The 23,909-nt window shown below is 45.2% G+C and overlaps 1 protein-coding gene across 3 annotated transcripts; it reads right to left on the reverse strand.

The window, feature by feature from the left end:
• Positions 1 to 1,465: 1,465 nt before the first annotated feature.
• Positions 1,466 to 16,067, reverse strand: syu (Synuclein). 3 transcript variants are annotated; one of them, XM_014201072.3, is made up of 6 exons: positions 15,799 to 16,067; positions 7,151 to 7,192; positions 6,876 to 7,003; positions 6,421 to 6,483; positions 4,210 to 4,248; positions 2,068 to 3,255 (listed from the first exon to the last, which is right to left on the reverse strand). In XM_014201072.3, the coding sequence occupies exons 1-5, from the start codon at positions 15,917 to 15,919 to the stop codon at positions 4,210 to 4,212; spliced, it is 393 nt and encodes a 130-aa protein (XP_014056547.1). In that variant the 5' UTR covers positions 15,920 to 16,067; the 3' UTR covers positions 2,068 to 3,255. The 3 variants fall into 3 exon arrangements, with proteins under 3 accessions (NP_001134041.1, XP_014056547.1, XP_014056557.1); XM_014201082.3 differs by having other exon boundaries at positions 2,865 to 3,255; positions 6,445 to 6,483; NM_001140569.1 differs by lacking the exon at positions 6,421 to 6,483 and having other exon boundaries at positions 1,466 to 3,255; positions 15,799 to 15,986.
• Positions 16,068 to 23,909: the final 7,842 nt, after the last annotated feature.

A 23,909-nucleotide genomic window follows, 5' to 3' on the forward strand; every position in this document is an offset into this window, starting at 1 on the left:
TCTTTTCAGCACTGATCTGATTGGTCAGAAGAGCAATTAGTGAAAATAGATCAGAATTGGGCTGCCTGTGTGAACACAACTCTGCCTTTGTTGCAGAGTTTAATTGGTGTTTTTTGTTTCCTGCTGAGCTGGTCCAAACACTGAAACAATGAATAATATGCATAGCATAACAAGCATAAACATGTCCGAAGACGAATTGTGATAACCAGGTTGAAAGACGGGGTAACATCAATATTATTTCTAGGAATGTCTCCATAGCAACTTGATTCAGGATCGGGTTTTGCAACAAACCTGCAAAGTACATAAATGACCAAATTGCCTCATGGGTGGACTGTTATTAATATGTTTAACAGTTTCATAAAAATCTGTTTTTTTCTATGTCAAACGGTTTTGTTATATTTCTGTCTTCTGTGATGTCCTGTGTGGCTCAGTTGGTAGAGCATGGCACTTGCAAGGCCAGGGTTGTGGGTTTGATCATTCCCACAGAAGACCATTAAAAATGAAAACGTATCCATTTACTACTATAAGTTCCTCTAGATAAGGGCTTCTGCTAAATGACTAAAGTGTATATGAAGTGTAATATTGGGACTCAAAGTCTTAGACATTTCAACTCTATATCTGACATGGTACAGCGGTCTTCTTTTTTTAAGCCCATAACCATGTGTGTGAGGTGTATACTTCTGTTTCACAGTAGATTTGTTTAAGACCAGAAACACTCTGTGTGACCCTGATTTAGCCCACTGCAGAAAACATTCTCTACAATCTCTGGCTGTGAGTGCTGCACATACTGTATGAATGTGAGTGCCTCGTGTGTGTGTGTGTGTGTGTGTGTGTGTGTGTGTGTGTGTGTGTGTGTGTGTGTGTGTGTGTGTGTGTGTGTGTGTGTGTGTGTGTGTGTGTGTGTGTGTGTGTGTGTGTGTGTGTGTGTGTGTGTGTGTGTGTGTGTGTGTGTGTGTGTGTGTGTGTGTGTGTGTGTGTGTGTGTGTGTGTGTGTGTGTGTGTATTTGCTTCTTCTCGGTTATCCCTGGGGAATCCCTCTCGGATGCAAATGGAAGTGCAGTGCATGTGGCTTTAATAAGTAATTGCTCTGTTGTTGTTTTCAACTGGAGCCAAGCGGACTTCTCTGCTTTTCACAAATCAACACCAGGTGGCAGTTGGGAGTCTGTGACGATGTTCTGTCTATTACTGCCGCTGCTCTGCTGTACGTCTCTCTGCAGCCCATCAGTACACCAGACAAAGAGTCAATAAAGAGCCCTGCTTCAATAGCATTGCAGTTTACAGCCCATTTCTTTCTAGAGGCATTAATTATGCTCCACTGCACAGATGGTCTGGCGAGTATGGAAATAGAAAGGGAAAGAGAGAGAGAAAGATGGAGAGAGATAACAAGAGAGAAGACAGAGTAATAAAGGAAGAGCCAAGAATATCATGCATGAGATAAAGTGTAAATAATTAAATGAGCAGTCTATTGGTGTGTTTGCCCCAATTTTGTATTGTGTCAGGCTTCAGAATAATTGCTATCCCATTATGAAAGAGAATAAAACAAGACATGTACAAACAAGAATTTTGGATTCAGTTCAGTTGTACTGTTTATAAAAGAAGCAGTCTGCTTTGATGCCAACATATATCTTTGTATTTTTGGATGAATGTGTGTGTCAGTGTGAATGTAACCTGGATGCATGTGTGTTTGGATGCATGTGTGTAATAGGTGAATTTTAATTTGTGTGAGGTTGTGTTTTTAGTAACAATGAATGTGTGTCTGAGTCTATGTGTCTGGATGTTAGTAAGGCGACACGCAGTCTCGTTTGAGATGGCTTCAAAGGACAAACACTGTAACGGTTTAAAAGACCTGTTTAAGTCACCGAAAGCAGACAGACAGGGGAGGGGGCAGGGTACATTGTTGAGTGACCGTAGGCGTCGCTTGAATGAAGGAACAGAGTGAAAGCGTGATGAGGGCGTGGAGAAATTGTATTCCTCGAAGACCAGATGTACGGGATGTCAAGGTATTACATCTGTCGACTACTCGTATCCACTTCTGAGGTAGGCATACATACTGAATCTGGAAGTGGGGCCATTACACTATTTCTTTAATCTGATCACATACATACATATCATTTTTATTGCCTTTCATTGCAACTAGTCAAACACAAGATAAAGGCCGTTGCAAACTCCTAATGTAACTTTTCTCTCTTTGATTTCTCTATATAGCAGACCCAGGTTTGGGCGGAGAGGCAGCAGGAAACACCACAGACAGTATCTGTTTATGAGATACAGAGTACCCTGTCTGTACTGCAGCCCCACTGCAGGTGCGAGACTGCCTGGGTCATGTGATGGGGGAGTAAAAAGACAATATGAGGGATGACGGAGCTGTTAATCCATAACTTCAACCTTCACTCTGACCCTGAACCCTGTTTGGCGACACTTTATTTGGATAGTCTGTAGAGTATCTACAGATGGACTATCCACAGACTATCAGTAACATTTCAACTAACTAGCTAATAACCCTAAACCTTGTTCTAAACCTAACCCTAGCAGTAACCTTAGCAAGCGGTTGCTTATCAACAGATAGTCCGGATTTTCATACTATCAGCAAACTATCTAAATAAAGTGTCACCCTCTGTTCTGTCACAATAAGGATGAGGGGACGTCAGGCATTAAGACACAAGGGGTTAAATTAACTCACTTCAAACACATCTTCATCAACAAACCTGACCAACGCATATACTGACATAAGTACATCTACTGTGTAAGTACAGGTGTTACATTATCTGACAGCGTGCACACGACCAGTAAGTCTCACATTGCCAAACCTCTAGGAGAGGACTAAAAGTATTATTCTGCAAAGTCTTTCTCAATGTCCTGGTGTGTATGCATGTGTGAACTGTATGTATGTGTATGTGTGGTATCGTGTAGGATGATCTGGAGTGGTGGGCAAAGGGAATAGGGGTGGGGATGGTCACAATGGTAAGGTGGGTAATAGTCAGGGGTGAAGGACATGGACTGTAAAGGTATAAGGGCAGGAATGTGTAGCTTGTGTGGTGAGGGGTGTTGTGGATAGGGAGGATCTTTCAGAATGTTTAGTTTCCATCGAGTCACACAAAGAAAGCATCAGAGCGGGCACCCCGGGGTTGGTAGGGCTCCCCAGAAACAAGAGTTGGCAATGGGAGACGCAGGACGAGCAGCATCTAACACAGGATTTCTTCCAGAAGAGAGGATGAGGGAGGCTGCTGCAGATCACTGATGTCAGAACCAACACTCCTGAGATAAGGAGAGAGAAAGAAAGAAAGAAAGAAAGAAAGTCACATATTTCTACTGCAGATGGTATACATCAGTACACTTTACGTTCCAATGAAGCGATTATAATGGATAAAGACTAGCCCATGTGTCTGTTTCGGCAGAGTATTGGATTATCTGGCAGTTTTGGGTGCCACCCTCAGTTCGTGCCCCATTTTAGAAAGTGGATGTAATATAAATACCGTATATCAAAAGGTCTGCTTTCAGTTGATGAGAGCATATAGTTCCTGCTATAGGATATTAGTGAAGGATGCACAGGTGTAACACATCTCCTAGCTCACATCTAACCCCATATCTGGAACTTGAGGGTCATCGTAACCGCTTGGGTCTTTGAGGCTTTTCCCCACGGCCTCTTGAGTAAAACTAAACCTTTACACGATAGCAGATCACTTCTGTTATTTCAACACTAAATCAAATGTCACAGCAATTTTAGAAACCCCTTAAAGTGGCAATCAGCAGTAGAAATAATACCAAAGCGAGCTCCTCACCCCTGTTTCGGTAAAAAGCTGAGGGACGGGGCTGGAGAAACAGAACCACTCTCAAATTCATAGACAGAGCTATGTATACAAGGACTGACCATCCATGATATCAAAATGATAGTTTTAACCATGTTTTGAGACTATACAGTGTTTGTTTACATGTTACTTGTTTACAAACGTTGGAGTAAAACAAGCTTATATCTTGAGTTCTGATGGGGTACGACAGTTGAACTGAGCTCATGAGGCGTTTATAAGGTATGTTCTTCAAGAATCAATAGGCGCATATGTTAGCATATGGCTATTCCTGAGAGGAGATGGATGTTATACCACCTCGCGCCTGGTCATACATGAACACATGCACATGGATATACTTCAACACGCAAAGCACACACAGAACCCACCCCCTTTATACACCTATTGTACAAACAAACACACTCACCTACTGTCCTGCCTGCTCAGCTCCCTGAGAGAAGTCACTCTGTGTGGTACAAACAGAGAACGGGGATCAGCATGTGAACGAATAGATACCGTCTCTACCACTACTGCTGCTGCAGCCGACTGCTGCTGCTACAGAGGAGGATGGCGATGACAACCTCCTCTGATGCAATATCCAGCTGAGCATGTGAGTAATGGATTAGGAGGAGGGTTAAGCTGGAAAGAAATACAGATGTCCGTGTATTTAAGCCACGGTTCTGGTTAATAGACATGCACGGGCATCTCTTTAGTAGGGGAGTTAAGGCTTGAATGGGAGAACATGCATTGCGATATTACGGACTCAGGCGCTTAGGAAAAATGAGACGTCCTAGACAGTTTCCTCGTGACTTTATTCATGCCCAACAATTACCTAGGATATCAATTATAATTATGACTCCCGGCATGGAATTCTGGTAATAGTTTGGTGAATGGTCTAAAGTCTGATTATCTAGTTTGATTCTGATTATTCATGGCAGTGGCGATATTGCCTGATCTGGTTGTAGAAATGTTAATATAATTAAACTTATTGCTGTGGGAATAATTATGACCTCAGTCCCCAATATTATAATGATTATAATTCATATGGGCAATTCTAGCAGGGACTGACTTTAATCATGTCTTAACCACATAATATAACAGACACTGAGATTGTGAAAATGAGAGTGATTGTAGCATGTCATCGGGTATGGCTATGGTTGTTATACTTGACCTAGCCTCTACTGTACTCTCTCCCACAAAAGGCTTTTAAGTGCCTTTGAAAATGGTACATGATAGAGCTGCGAGAGCGAGACGGATAGATTGGAGATTGGAAAAAGGGAGGGGGTTGAACGTATGCTGTGGAGAGGAGCGATGGTTAGAGCTGTGGATTTAATTACTGATGGATCTTCTTGATTTACATTGTAAAGAGCCAGAAAGAAGAAAGGCCCCCACACACACACACACACACACACACACACACACACACACACACACACACACACACACACACACACACACACACACACACACACACACACACACACACACACACACACACACACACACACACACCAACCTGGTCTCAGGGCATTCATATTATTCTGTACGTAAATCAGAGACACTCCATTTAGTATGATATGTTACCTTTCGTATGGTATGTATTCATTTGTGGACGTCCATCACCCATTACGCATAATATGTTACGAATTACATATCATACTAATTTGAGTGTCCCGGATTGACATTTACTATGTTATGTCTAGTCTATGAGACCAGGCTGCACACCCACATGCACAAATGCACCCACACACGCATACCCATGCACTCAGGCATACATAAACGTACACTCACCCATGCCTGCATGTTCACCCACAAACACAGAATATAGATTTAGAGTGGAATTAAGTAATTTTGCACCCGAGTGGTGCAGCGGTCTAAGGCACTGCATCTCAGTGCTAGAGGCGTCACTACAGACCCTGGTTCGATCCCTGGCTGTATCACAACCGGCCGTGATAGGCAGTCCCATAGGGCGCCACACAATTGAACCAGCGTCGTCCAGGGTTAGGGGAGGGTTTGGCTGGTATAGGCCTTCATTGTAAAATAAGAATTTGTTCTTAACTGACTTGCCTAGTCAAATAAAGGTGAAATAAAAACTGCATATCTAAGCATACATCTTGAGCTGTCTGTATCCTCCTGACTGGTCATTCTTTTCTTTTTTTTAAGAAACATAATATGCTTCTCTGCATCTCTGCTATGATCTCTGGGTAAAAGATGGGAGAAAGGAGTCTTATTCAGTATATTTAGCTTTCTTTTCTAAAGTCTGCCAACCTAGTTAGAACAAACTAGCTACTCTAACTTGATTGATAGCCTGAAATGGCTTCTTGGTAGCTAGTTATGAGGTTGGATCTATCTGGGCTAGCTAAAGCCAACTTCATAAAATTGCTAGGTGGCTATTAGTATTACAGAGAAACAAACAAACCTTCTTTTTTTTTTAAATACGTGTATTTTTTTAAACAGGACAAATCTGAGGGAGCACGTGCCCCTGTGCCCCCTCTGGGCATGATACCTCTGACTGTAATATAGCAGGGACACAGCTGCTGTATCTGCCCTGCACTACACAGAAGAAGAAGGCAATAAAGGCAGCAAGCATCATGCCGTGCATTCATTCATTCATTCTACTAAACTATCCACCACACACCCCTTCAGAACCAGAACCAGCCACCTCAGGCTTAGTGTCCAGAGCTACAGCTTCTTCCTGTTCCTGCCAGACACAACAGTTATGGGTGGAAGGAGAAGAAATGATACAAGTTACCAACAATACGCACAGACAGACATACACAAACATAAAAGACACAAGCATGCGTTGATCCTTTTCCTCTGCATTCCTTATAACAGAGACACTAAAATCAGAGATATGCACACAAACATTAATACGACAAGTCAACTTGGGAAAATCTGTGTTTTTGACACCAGGATAAGACTGTTGAAGGATGGACCTGTTGAAGTCTCTTCTCCTGGAATCGCAAGGCTGATCTCAAGTCTGTTATAACTGTCTCTATTCCAACCACCTCCAACCGTCCAGCCCACAGTTCCCCGTAGAGGAGAGGGGTTCGCCATCATCTTCACAATATGAAAAGACAGGATGTGACTCACCTGGTTCACCAATCCGGAGTTCACCGCTGCGTTCTCCATCCCTTCCACTGTTTGCTGAGACAGCTCGTTGGCCCCGGCGACCGTTGCGTCCCCGACAATATTGGCCTGGTCAGTTGTTCTCTGGGCCACTGGGGAAAGGGGGACAGGGGGTTGTCATACTCTGTCCCCGGAGAACCAATGTTTCACCTCAGAATTTGGTTTGTGAAAAAAGTCTGATCCCTGCATACTTACGAAATGTAACGCAGGATATTTTCTGTGGGTAGTGTTGCGCTTACCTGTGTTCACACCTGCTACCATTCCGTCCTTTGTCTTGTTCCCTGTAAAAGAGAGAAACAGATGCTAGATGATTTATGTTTAAATGGCGTTTCTCAAACTCCAAGCGCTTTAAACTCGGACAAAACAGAGTTGCTAGTACTAGGTCCGAAGAAACAAAGAGATCTGCTTTTGGATCTGACAATTCATCTTGATGATTGTACAGTCGTCTCAAATAAAACTGTGAAGGACCTTGGCGTTACTCTGGACCCTGATCTCTCTTTTGACGAACATATCAAAAATATTTGAAGGACAGCTTTTTTTTCCATCTTCGTAACATTGCAAAAATCGGAAATATTTTGTCCAAAAATGATGTAGAAAATCTAATCCATGCTTTTGTCACTTCTAGATTAGACTACTGCAATGCTCTACTCTCCGGCAACCCGGATAAAGCACTAAACACGGCTGCTAGAATCCTGACTAGAACCAAAACATTTGATCATGTTACTCCATTGCTAGCCTCTCTACATTGGCTTCCTGTTAGGCTAGGGATGATTTCAAGGTTTTACTGCTATGCTACAAAGCATTACATGGGCTTGCTCCTACCTATCTCTCCAATTTGGTCCTGCCTTACATACCTACACGTACGCTACGGTCACAAGACGCAGGCCTCCTTAGTGTCCCTAGAATTTCTGAGCAAACACCTGGAGGCAGGGCTTTCTCCTATAGAGCTCCATTTTTATGGTCTCGACCTTTAAGTCATTACTGAAGACTCATATTTTCAGTAGGTCCTATGACTGAGTGTAGTCTGGCCCAGGGGTGCGAATGTGAACTGCAAGTACTGTCTCTGCCTGGCCGGCTCCCCTCTCTCCACTGGGATTCTCTGCCTCTGACCCTATTACGGGGGCTGAGTCACTGGCTTACTAGTGCTCTTCCATGCCGTCCCTCGGAGGGGTGCGTCACTTGGGTGGGTGAGTCACAGACGTGATTTTCCTGTCCGGTGTTGCGCCTCCTCGGGCTCGTGCGGTGGAGGAGATCTTCGTGGGCTATACTCAGCCTCGTCTTAGGGTAGTAAGTTAGTGATCTGTTGATATTCCTGTAGTGGTGTGGGGGCTGTGCTTTGGAAAAGTGGGTGGGGTTATATCCTGCCTGGTTGGCCCTGTCCGAGGGTATCGTCGGATGGGGCCACAGTGTCCCCCGACCCACCCCTGTCTCAGTCTCCAATATCTATGCTGCAATAGTCTATGTGCCGGGGGGCTAGGATCAGTCTGTTATATCTGGTGTTCTCCTGTCTTATCTGGTGTCCTGTGTGAATTTACGTATGCTCCCTCTAATTCTCTCTCCCTCCCTCTCTCCCTCTCTCCCTCTCCTGGAGGACCTGAGCCATAGGATCATGTCTCAGGACTACCTGGCCTGATGGCTCCTGGCTGTACCCAGTCCAACTGGTCGTGCTGCTGCTCCTGTTTGAACTGCTCTGCCAGTGGCTAGGGAACCCTGACCTGTTCACCGGACATTCTACTTTCGACTCTCTCTCTTTCTACCACACCTGCTGTCTCGACCTCTGAATGCTCGGCTATGAACAGCCAACTGACATTTACTTCTGAGGTGCTGACCTGTTGCACCCTCTACAACCACTGTGATTATTATTTGACCCTGCTGTTCATCTATAAACGTTTGAACATCTACAAAAACACTCTGGCCTTAATTGGCCATGTACTCTTATAATCTCCACCCGGCACAGCCAGAAGAGGACTGGCCACCCCTCAGAGCCTGGTTCCTCTCTAGATTGATCAACATTGGATTGGGGCACTCAGCTTCCAAATCAAAAGGCAAATTGGAATAACTTAGCGAGGACACCAGGATCAACATCTCCAGGCTTCCCTAACACTTCAATACTTGATGAATTAGGCACAGAGAATCAGTCTCCCTCTCTAATGGTTATTACATAGGGCCAGGTCCTTGTTGTCTGTTCTAAGAGCAATGGGTTCTGCTCAGCTGGTCCAGGATTGTCTGTTCTCTCCCAGGCCCTGCCACAGTGCTCTGCTCTGTCTCTCTGGGCCCTCTGGAGCTCAGCCCATATTTGGCTCACAAAGACTCCTTGAGGAGAGAAAAGGTCAGTCATTCCTTCAGCCATAGATCTGTATGGGTTGAGGCCTGCTGGCCGGCCAAACCCACTCCACCTCCTCAATACAACTGGCATGGAGCATTGGAGTGGATCTCTCTCTCTCTCTCTCTCTCTCTCTCTCTCTCTCTCTCTCTCTCTCTCTCTCTCTCTCTCTCTCTCTCTCTCTCTCTCTCTCTCTACCTCTCATGCAAATCACCAGCACAACAAGCCGTTGCTCTGTTCCCCTGCTGACCCTTTGAGCTGGGCATTTTTGAAAATCCCTCCCCAGTCCCCACACACAAACACATTGCTCAAGTCAAGCGTGTCATTGTTATTTAACTCCCTACACGACAATGGGCTAATTTAGTACTAGGGACATGGAAATTGCCATGAGCTAAAGTCCAACTGTCCAATGTAGAACACAGGAAAAAACACAGACACAGGAACCAGGCTATTGTATTGTTAATGCTGTAAAATCAATAGACAGGATGGTAATATCACCAGCCAGCCATCAATGTTGTAACTTGACGTCAGTTCTTGTGCAGAATCTAACATGACTTCATATCAGCAGAGGGACATTGTGACTGTGGTTACAGTTACCTCCCCTGCACCTGAGATGGTAAATACTGTTACTATAATACATGACTACACACCCACAAAACATCCTGTTCGAGTGTTTACATTCAAAGATAACAACTGAAACACAGGACCTCATTGTCTCATCAGAAGGTTATAGCATCTTTGATTCTGTGTGTAGTAATCTTGGCACTCAGAACCAAATCTCACATGAGTGCTGGCCAGCTAATTGTTTCGTCTGCCATGAGAGATGTATTGGTGGGTTGCATTGCATCTTCTTCTCCCTCTCTCTCCATCCAGTCTCTCTTTCTCTCTCTCTCTCTCTCTCTCTCTAGCTCTCTCTCTCTTTCTCTCTCGCTCTGTCTCTCCTCACTGCTTCTGATTCATCTGCACACGTCTTAATCCTTCCATGATAAGATGGTGCTTAATCTGTAACCATAAGAAGAAGGAGGGAGTGGGAAGGCAGCGGACGAATGAGGAGGATGAATAACAAATATTGCATTTTAGCATTGTTTATCAATTGAAAGATACACACTGTGCAGCTCAGTTATCGTTTGATGAACAAAATAACACTGTGGCTAAATTAATGGAGAGCAGTACAATCCAGACATAATGGGATCATTACCTACCATTGTGTGTGTGCACATGTTCGTGTGTGTGTGTGTGTGTGTGTGTGTGTGTGTGTGTGTGTGTGTGTGTGTGTGTGTGTGTGTGTGTGTGTGTGTGTGTGTGTAGACATACGTACGTAACTGTGTGTGTGTGTACGTGCGTACGTGCAACTGTGTGTGTGTGTGTGATGGTGGCAGTGGTGGTAGGATACGTCTCAGCTGTGATGTGAGGGAACACTCTGGCACACTGTGACCTCTTGTCTGTGATTGTGGGAGACAGCCTACTCCCTCCCTCCCTCCCTAACCCTCCCTCCCTCCCTCCCTCCCTCCCTCCCTCCCTCCCTCCCTCCCTCCTCTCAGCTCTGCACTCTGTCCTGTAGAACTGGGCCTCGTGACTGTCTGCCACCCACCCAGCAGCAGCTGAGCATCACACACACACACCGATATAGATACATGCCTGCACCATTGCACACGTATACACACATACACACACACACACACACACACACACACACACACACACACACACACACACACACACACACACACACACACACACACACACACACACATAAACAACACAGAATGCACCTGCTCAAAGCCTAGTGTGTTATAATACGTCCAGACCACAGGAGGCTGCTACCATTCCACTGATTCCGCTCCAGCCATTAGCACCAGCCTCCTGTGGACCACACAGTAGTGAATTCACACTAGACCGCCTCACACGATAGTACACTGCGTACAGACATCAGTCAATCCTGCACCCACTGAATAAAGTGCTCACACTCAAACAGATGAACGTAGTCAACGAACGCAGGCACGGGCAGACATGGACACACACGCACACACACGCACACACACGCACACACAGGATAAGGGCTCACTGAGAGGCTGTACAGATAAACAGAGGCAGCAGATCAGGGTTAGTGGGGATTCATGACAATTCTCCTCCTTTTTTAAAAAACATAATCCATTCTCTCTTACACACTGTAGATGACTCACACAGTAACGTGTGTGATGGAGGCCTGGTGGGGCTTGGCTGTGTGTAAAAGCCTCAGTAGACTCCACACGCTCAACTGCTCCAACAGCACTGTCTCAGAGCACTCAGTTGTTTGATCATAGACAGGCAGATCTGATTGTCAGCCACTGAAAGTCCTGTGATGCATATATGTATAGGGATAGGCATAGGGATGCACACTGTGACAGGTATGGGGGGGTTAGTACGCTGCACCCTTATCGCTCAGGGGAAGGGGAAAGAACAACGAAGATAAAAAATAAAGGAGAATAGACCAAAATTAAGCTTGGTCATGCTGACGAGATATCTGGCTGTGCAGTAGGGGTTCAATTATCTCTTTACAGTGCTGTGAAGATCAATACACCAATGAAATGTGATGGGCCCTGCCCTCTGCGGCTGACTGGCTCCACTAGGTCATTCAGCAGAACGGGGTGGATGACAGACCGCCTCCGTGCGGTGGGGATGATTTATGATGATGGATGAAGATGGATACGGCCTCCTCTGTCTCTGCTTATTGACATCCAATGAATGATAATCCCACGAACTGGATTCTGAGTGCACCACCCACTCATTCATAATCTCGTTCCCTCGCTCTCATATCTCTCTTTCTCTGCCTCTCTCTCTTTTTCTTTTTTCTTCCCTTCCTCTTCTCCCCCCCTTCCACCCTCCCTCACCAGGAAGGCAACCAGGAATCGCATCACTCTCAAATGTTTCATTTATTCATTCATTTATCCTTTCCCTCTTGTTCTCCTTCGTTCTCTACCATTTCCTCTCCGCCCCTCTTCTCCAGGTTGTTAGTGCTGTAATCTGGTACTCAGACACTTCCGCCCAAATGTGTGAAGAGTCTGGTGGACCAACGCGTCAAACTTGGCCTTCGTTAGCTACAGCAGGGTTCTCCAACTGGCGGCACTCGAGCCAAATTTGGCCAGCGGGTGGTTTCAGTTGGCGCCACAAGTTTTATTTTTTATTTTCTTATTTTCATTGTTGGACATAAAATGTAAAAACATCAGGAAATGAAGTGATTTTAATTCAAGAAATCTCTTCAAGTATTCCCACGCATAATAGGGAGACGTGATCGTATATGAATGTAACAAAGGTTTGAAATGATTATGTTTTAGCCAAATATTATACATGTTTGGGCTTCTTGAGGTCAATTTGCAGCATGTGCAAGCAAGCATGTGGACACCCCTTAAAATTAGTGGATTCGGCTATTTCAGCCACACCGTTGCTGACAGGTGTATAAAATCAAGCACAACGCCATGCAATCTCCATAGACAAACATTGGCAGTAGAATGGCCCGTACTGAAGAGCTCAGTGACTTTCAAAGTGGCACCGTCGTAGGACGCCACCTTTCCAACAAGTCAGTTCATCAAATTTCTGCCCTGCAAGAGCTGCCCCGGTGAACTGTAATTGCTGTTATTGTGACGTGGAAACGTCTAGGAGCAACAACGGATCAGCAGCGAAGTGGTAGGCCACATAAATTCACAGAACAGGACTGCCGAGTGCTGAAGCGTGTAGCGTGTAAAAATTGTTGCAACACTCACTACCGAGTTCCAAACTGCCTCTGGAAGCAAAGTCAGCACAATAACTGTTTGTCGGGAGCTTCATGAAATGGGTTTCCATGGCCGAGCAGCTGCACACAAGCCTAAGATCACCATGCGCAATGTCAAGCGTTGGCTGGAGTGGTGTAAAGCTCACCGCCATTGGACTGTGGAGCAGTGTAAACGCGTTCTCTGGAGTGATCTGGCAGTCAGACGGACTAATCTGGGTTTGGCGCATGCCAGGAGAATGCTACCTGCCCCAATGCACTGTGCCAACTCTAAAGTTTGGTGGAGGAGGAATAATGATCTTGGGCTGTTTTTCATGGTTCGGGCTAGGCCCCTTAGTTCCAGAGAAGGAAAATCTTAACACTACAGCATACAATGACATTCTAGACGATTCTGTGCTTCCAACTTTGTGGCAACAGTTTGTGGAAGGCCTTTTCCTGTTTTAAGCATGACAGTGCCCCTGTGCACAAAGCAAGGTCGATACAGAAATGGTTTGTCGAGGTCGGTGTGGAAGAACTTGACTGGCCTGCACAGAGCCCTGACCTCAACCCCATCGAACACCTTTGGTAAGAATTGGAATGCGACTGCGAGCCAGGCCTAATTGCCCAACATCAGTGCCTGCTCTTGAAGTTGAATGGATGGAAGTCCCCGGAGCAATGTTCCAACATCTAGTTGAAAGCCTTCTCAGAAGAGGGGGCTGTTATAGCAACAATGGGGGAACCAACTCCATATTAATGCCCATGATTTTGGAATGAGATTTTTGACGAGCAGGTGTCCACATAATTTTGGTCATGTAGTGTACTTTTCTCAATAGGTCACGCCCATAGAATTCTATGGTCACTCCCACTAAGGCCAACTTTGAATTGTTGACATCCCATGCTTAAATGTGCTGTGCCCAAAGGTTATTGGTGCTGTAACAGGGCCACAGGTCATTAAAGTGGTGAAAGACAATGACATAGAGCAGGGTTATGTCTCAGCGTTCTGTATGAATCAGTGTTCTAATGTCTCAGTGTTCTGTATGAATCAGTGTCCTAATGTGTCAGTGTTCTGTATGAATCAGTGTTCTAATGTCTCAGTGTTCTGTATGAATCAGTGTCCTAATGTGTCAGCGTTCTGTATGAATCAGTGTCCTAATGTGTCAGCGTTCTGTATGAATCAGTGTTCTAATGTCTCAGTGTTCTGTATGAATCAGTGTTCTAATGTCTCAGTGTTCTGTATGAATCAGTGTTCTAATGTGTCAGTGTTCTGTATGAATCAGTGTTCTAATGTGTCAGTGTTCTGTATGAATCAGTGTTCTAATGTGTCAGTGTTCTGTATGAATCAGTGTTCTAATGTGTCAGTGTTCTGTATGAATCAGTGTTCTAATGTGTCAGTGTTCTGTATGAATCAGTGTTCTAATGTGTCAGTGTTCTGTATGAATCAGTGTTCTAATGTGTCAGTGTTCTGTATGAATCAGTGTTCTAATGTGTCAGTGTTCTGTATGAATCAGTGTTCTAATGTCTCAGTGTTCTGTATGAATCAGTGTTCTAATGTGTCAGTGTTCTGTATGAATCAGTGTTCTAATGTGTCAGTGTTCTGTATGAGTGTCCTAATGTCTCAGTGTTCTGTATGAATCAGTGTTCTAATGTCTCTGTGTTCTGTATGAATCAGTGTTCTAATGTCTCAGTGTGTCAGTTCTAATGTGTCAGTTCTTCGGCTGTCCACATAGGAGAACCCTTTGAAGAACCCTTTTTGGTTCCAGGTAGAATAATTTTGGCTTCAATGAAGAACCCTTTCCGCCGAGGGTTCTACAGGGAGCCCGAAAGGGTTCTAGCGGAAACCAATAAGGTTTATCCTATGGGGACAGCCGAAGAACCCCTTTGGAACCCTTTTTTCTAAGAATGTATGTGTCAGTGTTCTGTATGTGTCAGTGGTGCTCAGGGCTGCAGAGCTGTGCTGTGCTATATTGTGCTGTGTTGGGTTGGGTTGGGCTGGGCTGGGTTGACGGGGGGTCCGACAGTGGAGCTAGCTGCATCAGTCACTCTGAGAATCCAAGACGCCCATGTTAAATCTCACTGCTGCAGCGGGGCTGACAGGCAGGTGGGTGGCACAGCAGAGATGAGCTGATCTGAACTATACTCAGAGTCATAGACCCCTCTCTCTCTCCCCAGTACCACTATACTGTACTATCACATATGCACCGATTGGGGAAAATATGTGAACACACACACACAGTACAATCACCTCCCAGTGTGTGTGTGTGTGTGTGTAGAGAGAGATGGTAGCATGCAAATAATTTATATGACCATCAATATTGTTTGTCAATGTTCTGTTGGTCATTACACTCTACATAATGAATAGAGTACCTCAGTACCACTCAACCAGACTATTCCCTCTTTGAATAGAACATCTCTTGCCTGAAGCATATGCAATCTAAAAAAAATACATCAATATCTTCCTCTCACTTTCTGCCCCTTTTTTCTGCTTTTCTCCATTGTCTTGCCTTCAGTCCTTTGCCATCGTTCTCATTTTCTTGTTCAACGAACCCTTCCTATCTGTATCCATGTTTCCATCACCAATCATATTCAGTCCATGCACCGCCTGGTTGTCTGTCCCATTTTATTCAAACCTGGCAGAACAATTAGTGCACTCACCCATCACTCATCCATCCATCACTCACCCATCATTCATCCATCAAATGCAAGCGCACCAGGAGGGCTTCACAGGATCAAAATGTAAGCCAGATTATCCCACATAAAAACTGTGATGCACTATTTTCAGCTAACCCTCTCCACCGCTGTCTATCCTCCACACCTTTCCCCGTCATCACTCCTGTACTCACCCACATACATTACCCCCTCCTTGGTTTTGGCAGCTGCCCCCTCCACCCCTGCCTTGGTCTTCTCCGCTGCCGCCACCGCGCCTTCCTTGGCCATGGAGAATCCCTTCTTCAGGTAATCCATGCTGGTCTGCTGTCACGGGGCTGTGTCTTTTAGCTGGCTCTGGCTGTGTCTTGGAGCTGGTAGATGAGGTTGCTCGGTGTGCCCTTCTGTGTCTGCGTGTGTGTCTGAGTGTGTGTAAGCGCGCCTGAGGTTGTGTCTCTGCGTGGTAGGTGGGTGTGTGCGCGAGTGTACGTGCATGTGCTGCTCTTATGAGAGAGAGAGAGAGAGAGAGAGTGAGAGAGAGAGAGAGTGGAGAGAGAGAGAGAGAGAGAGAGAGAGAGAGAGAGAGAGCGAGAGAGAGAGAGAGAGAGAGGGGCTGGACTGATCTGTGCTGCTGAGGCAGATTGGGACACCCTTAACAAGGAGAGCAGCTGAGCGAATGAAATGGAGAGAGGGAGGGTAGAGGGGGGGCATGGGGAGAGAGATGGAGAGAGTGACAGAGAGAGAGGGAGAGAAGAGGTGGAGAAAGAGAGAGCAAGTGGGTGAGGAATGCAGCGATGGATGCGGCAGTGTTGCTCAGTTATGCTGCCCAATTTCTTTTGCTATCATGCACACAGAGGCACAAATACACTCACAGGTTTAGTGGATAATTCAAGCCTGGATTAAGCTGTCTGTCAAACCTGGAATGACACATTTGAAATGCTATTCAACACCAAAACTGCAAATTCTCTGCTCTCCCTCTTTCATTACCCCTAAGATTCAATGACATGCCATCCTCAGAAGTATGCGATACAGATACTGATACTGATATGATACAATGCATAGTATATAGCAATAAGATATATGATCTTACACTTTATTGCCCAATTTGATAAAAAATCATTTTGTGAAGTGTACAACACATCAAACAGTACGTAGAAATCAAAACTGGATAGTCTTCAGAGATGGGAGGGGTTGAGTGGAGCTGAAGGATGGGACTAAAAATAAACAAAAGATAACTAATGTAAAGTATGCTGTGTCTGTAAAATAGTATGTAAACTCAGCAAAAAAAAAGCAATGTCCTCTCACTGTCAACTGCGTTTATTTTCAGCAAACTTAACATGTGTAAATATTTGTATGAACATAACAAGATTCATCAACTGAGACATAAACTGAACAAGTTCCACAGATATGTGACTAACAGAAATGGAGGGGGGGGGTCAAAATCAAAAGTAACAGTCAGTATTTGGTGTGGCCACCAGCTGCATTAAGTACTGCAGTGCATCTCTTCTTCATGGACTGCACCAGATTTGCCAGTTCTTTCTGTGAGATGTTACCCCACTCTTCCACCAAGGCACCTGCAAGTTCCCAGACATTTCTGGGGGGAATGGCCTTAGTCCTCACCCGCCGATCCAACAGGTACCAGACGTGCTCAATGGGATTGAGATCCGGGCTCTTCGCTGGCCATGGCAGAACACTGACATTCCTGTCTTGCAGGAAATCACGCACAGAACGAGCAGTATGGCTGGTGGCGTTGTCATGCTGGAGGGTCATGTCAGGATGAGCATGCAGGAAGGGTACCACTTGAGGGAGGAGGATGTCTTCCCTGTAACGCACAGTGTTGAGATTGCCTGCAATGACAACAAGCTCAGTCCGATGATGCTGTGACACACAGCCCCAGACCATGACGGACCCTCTAAATCGATCCCGCTCCAGAGTACAGGCCTCGGTGTAATGCTCATTTCTTCGACGATAAACGCGAATCTGACCATCACCCCGGTGAGACAAAACCACGACTCGTCAGTGAAGAGCACTTTTTGCCAGTCCTGTCTGGTCCAGCGACGGTGGGTTTGTGCCCATAGGTGACGTTGTTGCCGCTGATGTCTGGTGAAAACTTGTCTTACAACAGGCCTATAAGCCCTCAGTCCAGCCTTTCTCAGCCTATTGCGGACAGTCTGAGCACTGATGGAGGGATTGTGCGTTCCTGGTGTAACTCGGGCAGTTGTTGTTGCCATCCTGTACCTGTCCCGCAGGTGTGATGTTCGGATGTACCGATCTTGTGCAGGTGTTGTTACACGTGGTCTGCCACTGCGAGGACGATCAGCTGTCCGTCCTGTCTCCCTGTAGCGCTGTTTTAGGTGTCTCACAGTACAGACATTGCAATTTATTGCCCTGGCCACATCTGCAGTCCTCATGACTCCTTGCAGCATGCCTAAGGCACGTTCACACAGATGAGCAGGGACCCTGGGCATCTTTCCTTTGGTGTTTTTCAGAGTCAGTAGAAAGGCCTCTTTAGTGTCCTAAGTTTTCATAACTGTGACCTTAATTGCCTACCGTCTGTAAGCTGTTAGTGTCTTAACGACCGTTCCATGTTCATTAATTGTTTATGGTTCATTGAACAAGCATGGGAAAAAAGTGTTTGAACCCTTTACAATGAAGATCTGTGAAATTATTTGGATTTTTACGAATTATCTTTGAAAGGCAGTTTCTTTTTTTGCTAAGTTTATAAGCTGGAAGTAGAAGCCTTATCGTTGTTGTCGATTAGTTTACTCCAATTAGGGGAGGGGGTGGTAGTGTTGGTTGAAAATAATAAAGGAAAAAAATAACAAACAAAAGCAGCTAAAAAAAAACGGTATATGTTGTATGTACATCCCACTACACACATTATATAATGCATAGCCCGTATATACACCACACTAACTTGTACATTGATTGGCAGGTTTTTCCCTAATAGAAATCGAGATGCCACTGTGATATTTCCCATTAATAATACAGAAAACCATAGAGGCACTAATGAGATTTGCGTGGCCGCTCTAATCCAGCTCGCTGTATTTGATCTCATTGGCAGCAGGAGGACAGGGAAGGGCAATGGATCATGAAGCCTAGAGCTATAATTAGCGCATGTGAAGTTAGTTACATATGGCTCCTCTACATCAAAGGGAATGGCAAAGAGAGCCCTTTTAGAGTGCTTTACCTGGAAAAGCTATCCATAATCATGACATATACTAAAAGGTGATGCAGATTTAGTAACACATTTTTTTTTATATGTAGAGATATACTGTATATAGATACGGTATCGTATATTTATGCTTCAGTTTCATACAGCTCAGGATGTTGTACAAGGAGAGTGCTGTGGTGCCGTTGAGGGAAAGACCAGAAAGCGTAGAAGTCAAAATCAAAATCAAATCAAATGTATTGGTCACGTGTTTAGCAGATGTTATTGCGGGTGTAGTGAAATGCTTGTGCTTCTAGCTCCGACAGTGCAGTAATATCTAACAAGTAATATCTAACAGTTTCACAACATATACCCAAAATACACGTAAATCTAGGTAGGGAATAGATTAAGAATATATATATTTGTCAGAGATACAGTGGCATAATATAGAATAACATTTCTTTCATCACATTACTAGTTGGTCAAAAGTTTACATACACTCAATTAGTATTTGGTAGCATTGCCTTTAAATTGTTTAACTTGGGTCAAATGTTTTGGGTAGCCTTCCACAAGCTTCCCACAAGAAGTTGGGTGAATTTTGGCACACTCCTCCTGACAGAGCTGGTGTAACTGAGTCAGGTTTGTAGGCCTCCTTGCTCGCACACACTTTTTCAGTTCTGCCCACACATTTTCTATAGGATTGAGGTCAGGTCTTTGTGATGGCCACTCCAATACCTTGACTTTGTTGTCCTTAAGCCATTTTGCCACAACTTTGGAAGTATGTTTGGGGTCTTTGTCCATTTGGAAGACCCATTTGCGACCAAGTTTTAACTTCCTGACTGATGTCTTGAGATGTTGCTTCAATATATCCACATCATTTTCATTCCTCATGATGCCATCTATTTTGTGAAGTGGACCAGTCCTTCCTGCAGCAAAGCACCCCCACAACATGATGCTGCCACCCCCGTGCTTCACGGTTGGCATGGTGTTCTTCGGCTTGCAAGCCTCCCCCTTTTTTCCTCCAAACATAACGATGGTCATTATGGCCAAACAGTTCTATTTTTGTTTCATCAGACCAGAGGACATTTATCCAAAAAGTATGATTTTTTCTCTCTCCATGTGCAGTTGCAAACCGTAGTCTGGCTTTATTATGGCGGTTTTTGAGCAGTGGCTTCTTCCTTGCTGAGCGGCCTTTCAGGTTATGTCGATATAGGACTCGTTTTACTGTGGATATAGATACTTTTATACCTGTTTCTTCCAGCATCTTCACAAGGTCCTTTGCTGTTGTTCTGGGATTGATTTGCACTTTTTGCGCCAAAGTACATTCATCTCTAGGAGACAGAATGCGTCTCCTTCCTGAGCGGTATGATGGCTGCGTGGTCTCATGATGTTTATACTTGCTTACTATTGTTTGTACAGATGAACATGGTACCTTCAGGCATTTGGAAATTGCTCCCAAGGATCAACCGGACTTGTGGAGGTCTACAATTTATTTTCTGAGGTCTTAGCTGATGTCTTTTGATTTTCCCATGATTTCAAGCAAAGAGGCACTGAGTTTGAAGGTAGGCCTTGAAATACATCCACAGGTACACCTCCAATTGACTCAAATTATGTCAATTAGCCTATCAGAAGCTTCTAAAGCCATGACATCATTTTCTGGAATTTTCCAAGCTGTTTAAGGGCACAGTCAACTTAGTGTATGTAAACTTCTGCCCCAGTGGAATTGTGATACAGTGAATTATAAGTAATCTGTCAAGAAAACAATCATTGGAAAAATGACTTGTGTCATGCACAAAGTAGATGTCCTAACGGACTTGCCAAAACTATAGTTTGTTAACAAGAAATTTGTGGAGTGGTTGAAAAACAAGCTTCAATGACTCCAACCTAAGTGTATGTAAACTTCCGACTTTAACTGTATGTGCTAGTGATGGCTGTTTAGCAGTCTGATGGCCTTGAGATAGAAGCTGTTTTTCAGTCTCTCGGTCCCAGCTTTGATGCACCTGTACTGACCTCACCTTCTGGATGATAGCTGGATGAACAGGCAGTGGCTCGGTGGTTGATGTCCTTGATGATCTTTTTCTTCCTGTGGCATCGGGTGCTGTAGGTTCAGGAGGGTCGGAAGTTTGCCCCCGGTAATGTGTTGGGCAGACCACACCACCCTCTGGAGAGCTTTGCTGTTGTGGGCAGTATAGTTGCCGTACCAGGCGGTGATACAGCCCGGCAGGATGCTCTCAATTGTGCATCTGTAAAAGTTTTTGAGGGTTTTAGGTGTTAAGCCAAAGGTCTTTAGCCTCCTGAGGTTGAACAGGCGCTGTTGTGCCTTCTTCACCACACTGTCTTTGTGGTGAAGAAGGCACAACAGCGCCTGTTCAACCTCAGGAGGCTAAAGACCTTTGGCTTAACACCTAAAACCCTCAAATTTTAGTTTGTCAGTGATGTGTACACCGAGGAACTTGAAGCTTTCCACCTTCTCCACTGCAGTCCCATCGATGTGGATAGGGAGGTGCTCCCTCTGCTGTTTGCTGAAGTCCACAATCATCTCCTTAGTTTTGTTGACGTTGAGTGAGAGGTTATTTTCCTGGCACCACACTCCCAGAGCCTTCACCTCCTCCCTGTAGGCTGTCTCATCGTTGTCGGTAATCAAGCCTACTACTGTTGTGTCGTCTGCAAACTTGATGATTGAGTTGGAGGCGTGCTTGGCCACGCAGTCATGGGTGAACAGGGAGTACAGGAGGGGGCTGAGCACGCACCCTTGTGGGGCCCCAGTGTTGAAGATCAGCAAAAAGGAGGTGTTGATTCCTACCTTTGCCACCTGGGGGGGGGACCCGTCAAGAAGTCCAGGACACAGTTGCACAGGGTGGGGTTCAGACCCAGGGCCTCAAGCTTGATGATGAGCTTGGATGGTACTTTGGTGTTGAATGCTAAGCTGTAGTCAATGAACAGCATTCCTACATAGGTATGCCTCTGGTCCAGATGGGATAGGGCAATGTGCAGTGTGGTGGCGATTGTGGATCTTTTGGGGTGGTAAGCAAATTGAAGTGGGTCTAGGGTGGCAGGTAAGGTGGAGGAGATATGATCCTTGACTAGTCTCTCAAAGCACCTCATGATGACAGAGGTGAGTGCTACGGGGCGATAGTCATTTAGTTCAATTACCTTTGCTCTCTTAAGTACAGGGACAATGGTGGCCATCTTGAAGCATGTGGGGACTACAGACTGGGATAGGGAGAGATTGAATATACTGTATCTGTAAACACACCAGCCAGCTGGTCAGCGCATGCTCTGAGAACACGGCTAGGGATACCGCGGCTAGGGATACCATGGCTAGGGGCAGCAGGTAGCCTAGTGGTTAGAGCATTGGGCCAGTAACTGAAAGTTGCTGGATTGAATCCCAGAGCTGACAAGGTAAAAGTCTGTCGTTCTGCCCTTGAACAAGGCAGTTAACCCACTGTTCCCCGGGAGGCTGTCATTGTAAATAAGAATTTGTTCTTAGCTGACTTGCCGAGTTAAATGAAGGTTAAATAAAACATTGAAATTAAAATACCATCTGGGCTGGCAGCCTTGCGAGGGTTAACATGCTTAAATGTCTTACTCACATTGGCCACTGAGATGGAGAGCCCACTGTCCTTGATAGCGGGCTACGTCGGTGGCACTGTATTATCCTCAAAGCTAGCGAAGGTGTTCAGCCTGTCCGGAAGCAAGACGTGGCTGGTTTTCCTTTTATAATCTGTGATTGTTTGTAGACCCTGCCACATAAGTCTCGTGTCTGAGACGTTGAACTGGGACTCAACTTTGTCCCTATATCAACGTTTAGCCTGCTTGAATGCTTTGCGGAGGGGATAACTACACTGTTTGTATTCTTCCGTATTCCCAGTCTTCTTGCCCTGGTTAAATGCGGTGGTTCGCGCTTTCAGTTTTGCGCGAAGGCTCCCATCTATCCATGGTTTCTGGTTGGGGTAGGTTTTAATAGTCACAGTGGGTACATCTCCTATGCACTTCCCGTATCAGTACATGTGTCGATATTACTTTCTGAAGATACTCTGAACATATCCCAGTCCACGTGATCAAAACAATCTTGAAGTGTGGATTCCGATTGGTCAGACCAGCGTTGAATAGTCCTTACCACGGGTGCTTCCTGTTTGAGTTTCTGCCTATAGGAGGGGAGGAGCAAGATCGTGGTCCGATTTGCCGAATGGAGGACGGGGGAGGGCCTTATATGCATTCTGGAAGGTAGTATAACAATGGTCGAGAGTTTTAGCAGCGCAAGTACAACAATCAATCTGTTGATCGAATTTCAGGAGACTTTTCCTCAAATTTGCTTTGTTGAAATCCCCAGCAACAATAAATACAGCCTCAGGATATGTGGTTTCCAGTTTGCATAAAATCCAGTAAAGTGCTTTGAGGGCCGTCGTGGTATCAGCTTGAGGGGGGATATGGACCGCTGTGGCTATTATTATTTTGGGAAATAGTACGGTGGCATTTGATTGTGAGATATTCTAGGTCGGGTGAACAGAAGGACTTGAGTTCCTGTATGTTATCACAGTTACACCATATGTCGTTAATCATAAAACATATACCTCCACCCTTCTGCTTCCCGGAGAGATGTTTGTTCCTGTCGGCGCGATGTACTGAGAATCCAACAGCCTTTACAAAGTCAGACTGTATATCTCGAGAGAGCCATGTTTCCGTGAAGCAGAGTATGCTACAATCCCTGGTGTATCTCTGAAAAGCAACTCTCGCCATGAGCTCATCAACTTTATTATCCAGAGATTGGACATTAGCGAGTTATACACGGGAGCGGTGGGTGGTGTGCACGCTTCCCAAGTCGAACCAGAAGACCGCCCCGGGTACCTCTCCTTCGCCGGTGTTGTTTTGGGTCAGCCTCTGGAATAAGTTAAATTGCTCTGGGGAGAGCAAACAAAGGATCTGCTCCAGGGAAGTCATGATCCTGGTCGTAATGCTGGAAGTTCTGGTGAGTTACCGCCGCTCTAATATCCAATAGTTCTTCCCGGCTGTATGTAATGACACAAAACAATTCCTGCGCTAATAACATAAAAAATAGTACATAAACAAACAAAATACTGCAGAGTTTCCTAAGAGCTAGTCGCGACGCTGCCATCTCCGTCGGCGCCATCTTCACGGATGGCAGGCGGGGTGGGG

The sequence above is a fragment of the Salmo salar genome, chromosome 01 (assembly GCF_965601325.2).
Source record: "Salmo salar chromosome 01, fSalSal1, whole genome shotgun sequence".
Lineage (NCBI taxonomy): Eukaryota > Metazoa > Chordata > Actinopteri > Salmoniformes > Salmonidae > Salmo > Salmo salar.

Coding starts and splice junctions, on each gene's coding strand:
- syu (XM_014201072.3), bottom strand. CDS start 15,919: ATGGATTACCTGAAGAAGGGATTCTCCATGGCCAAGGAAGGCGCGGTG. Junction 7,193..15,798: donor GGAGGGGGTAATGTATGTGG/GTGAGTACAGGA, acceptor TCTCTTTTACAG/GGAACAAGACAAAGGACGGA. Junction 6,484..6,875: donor ACTCCGGATTGGTGAACCAG/GTGAGTCACATC, acceptor TGTGTCTGGCAG/GAACAGGAAGAAGCTGTAGC.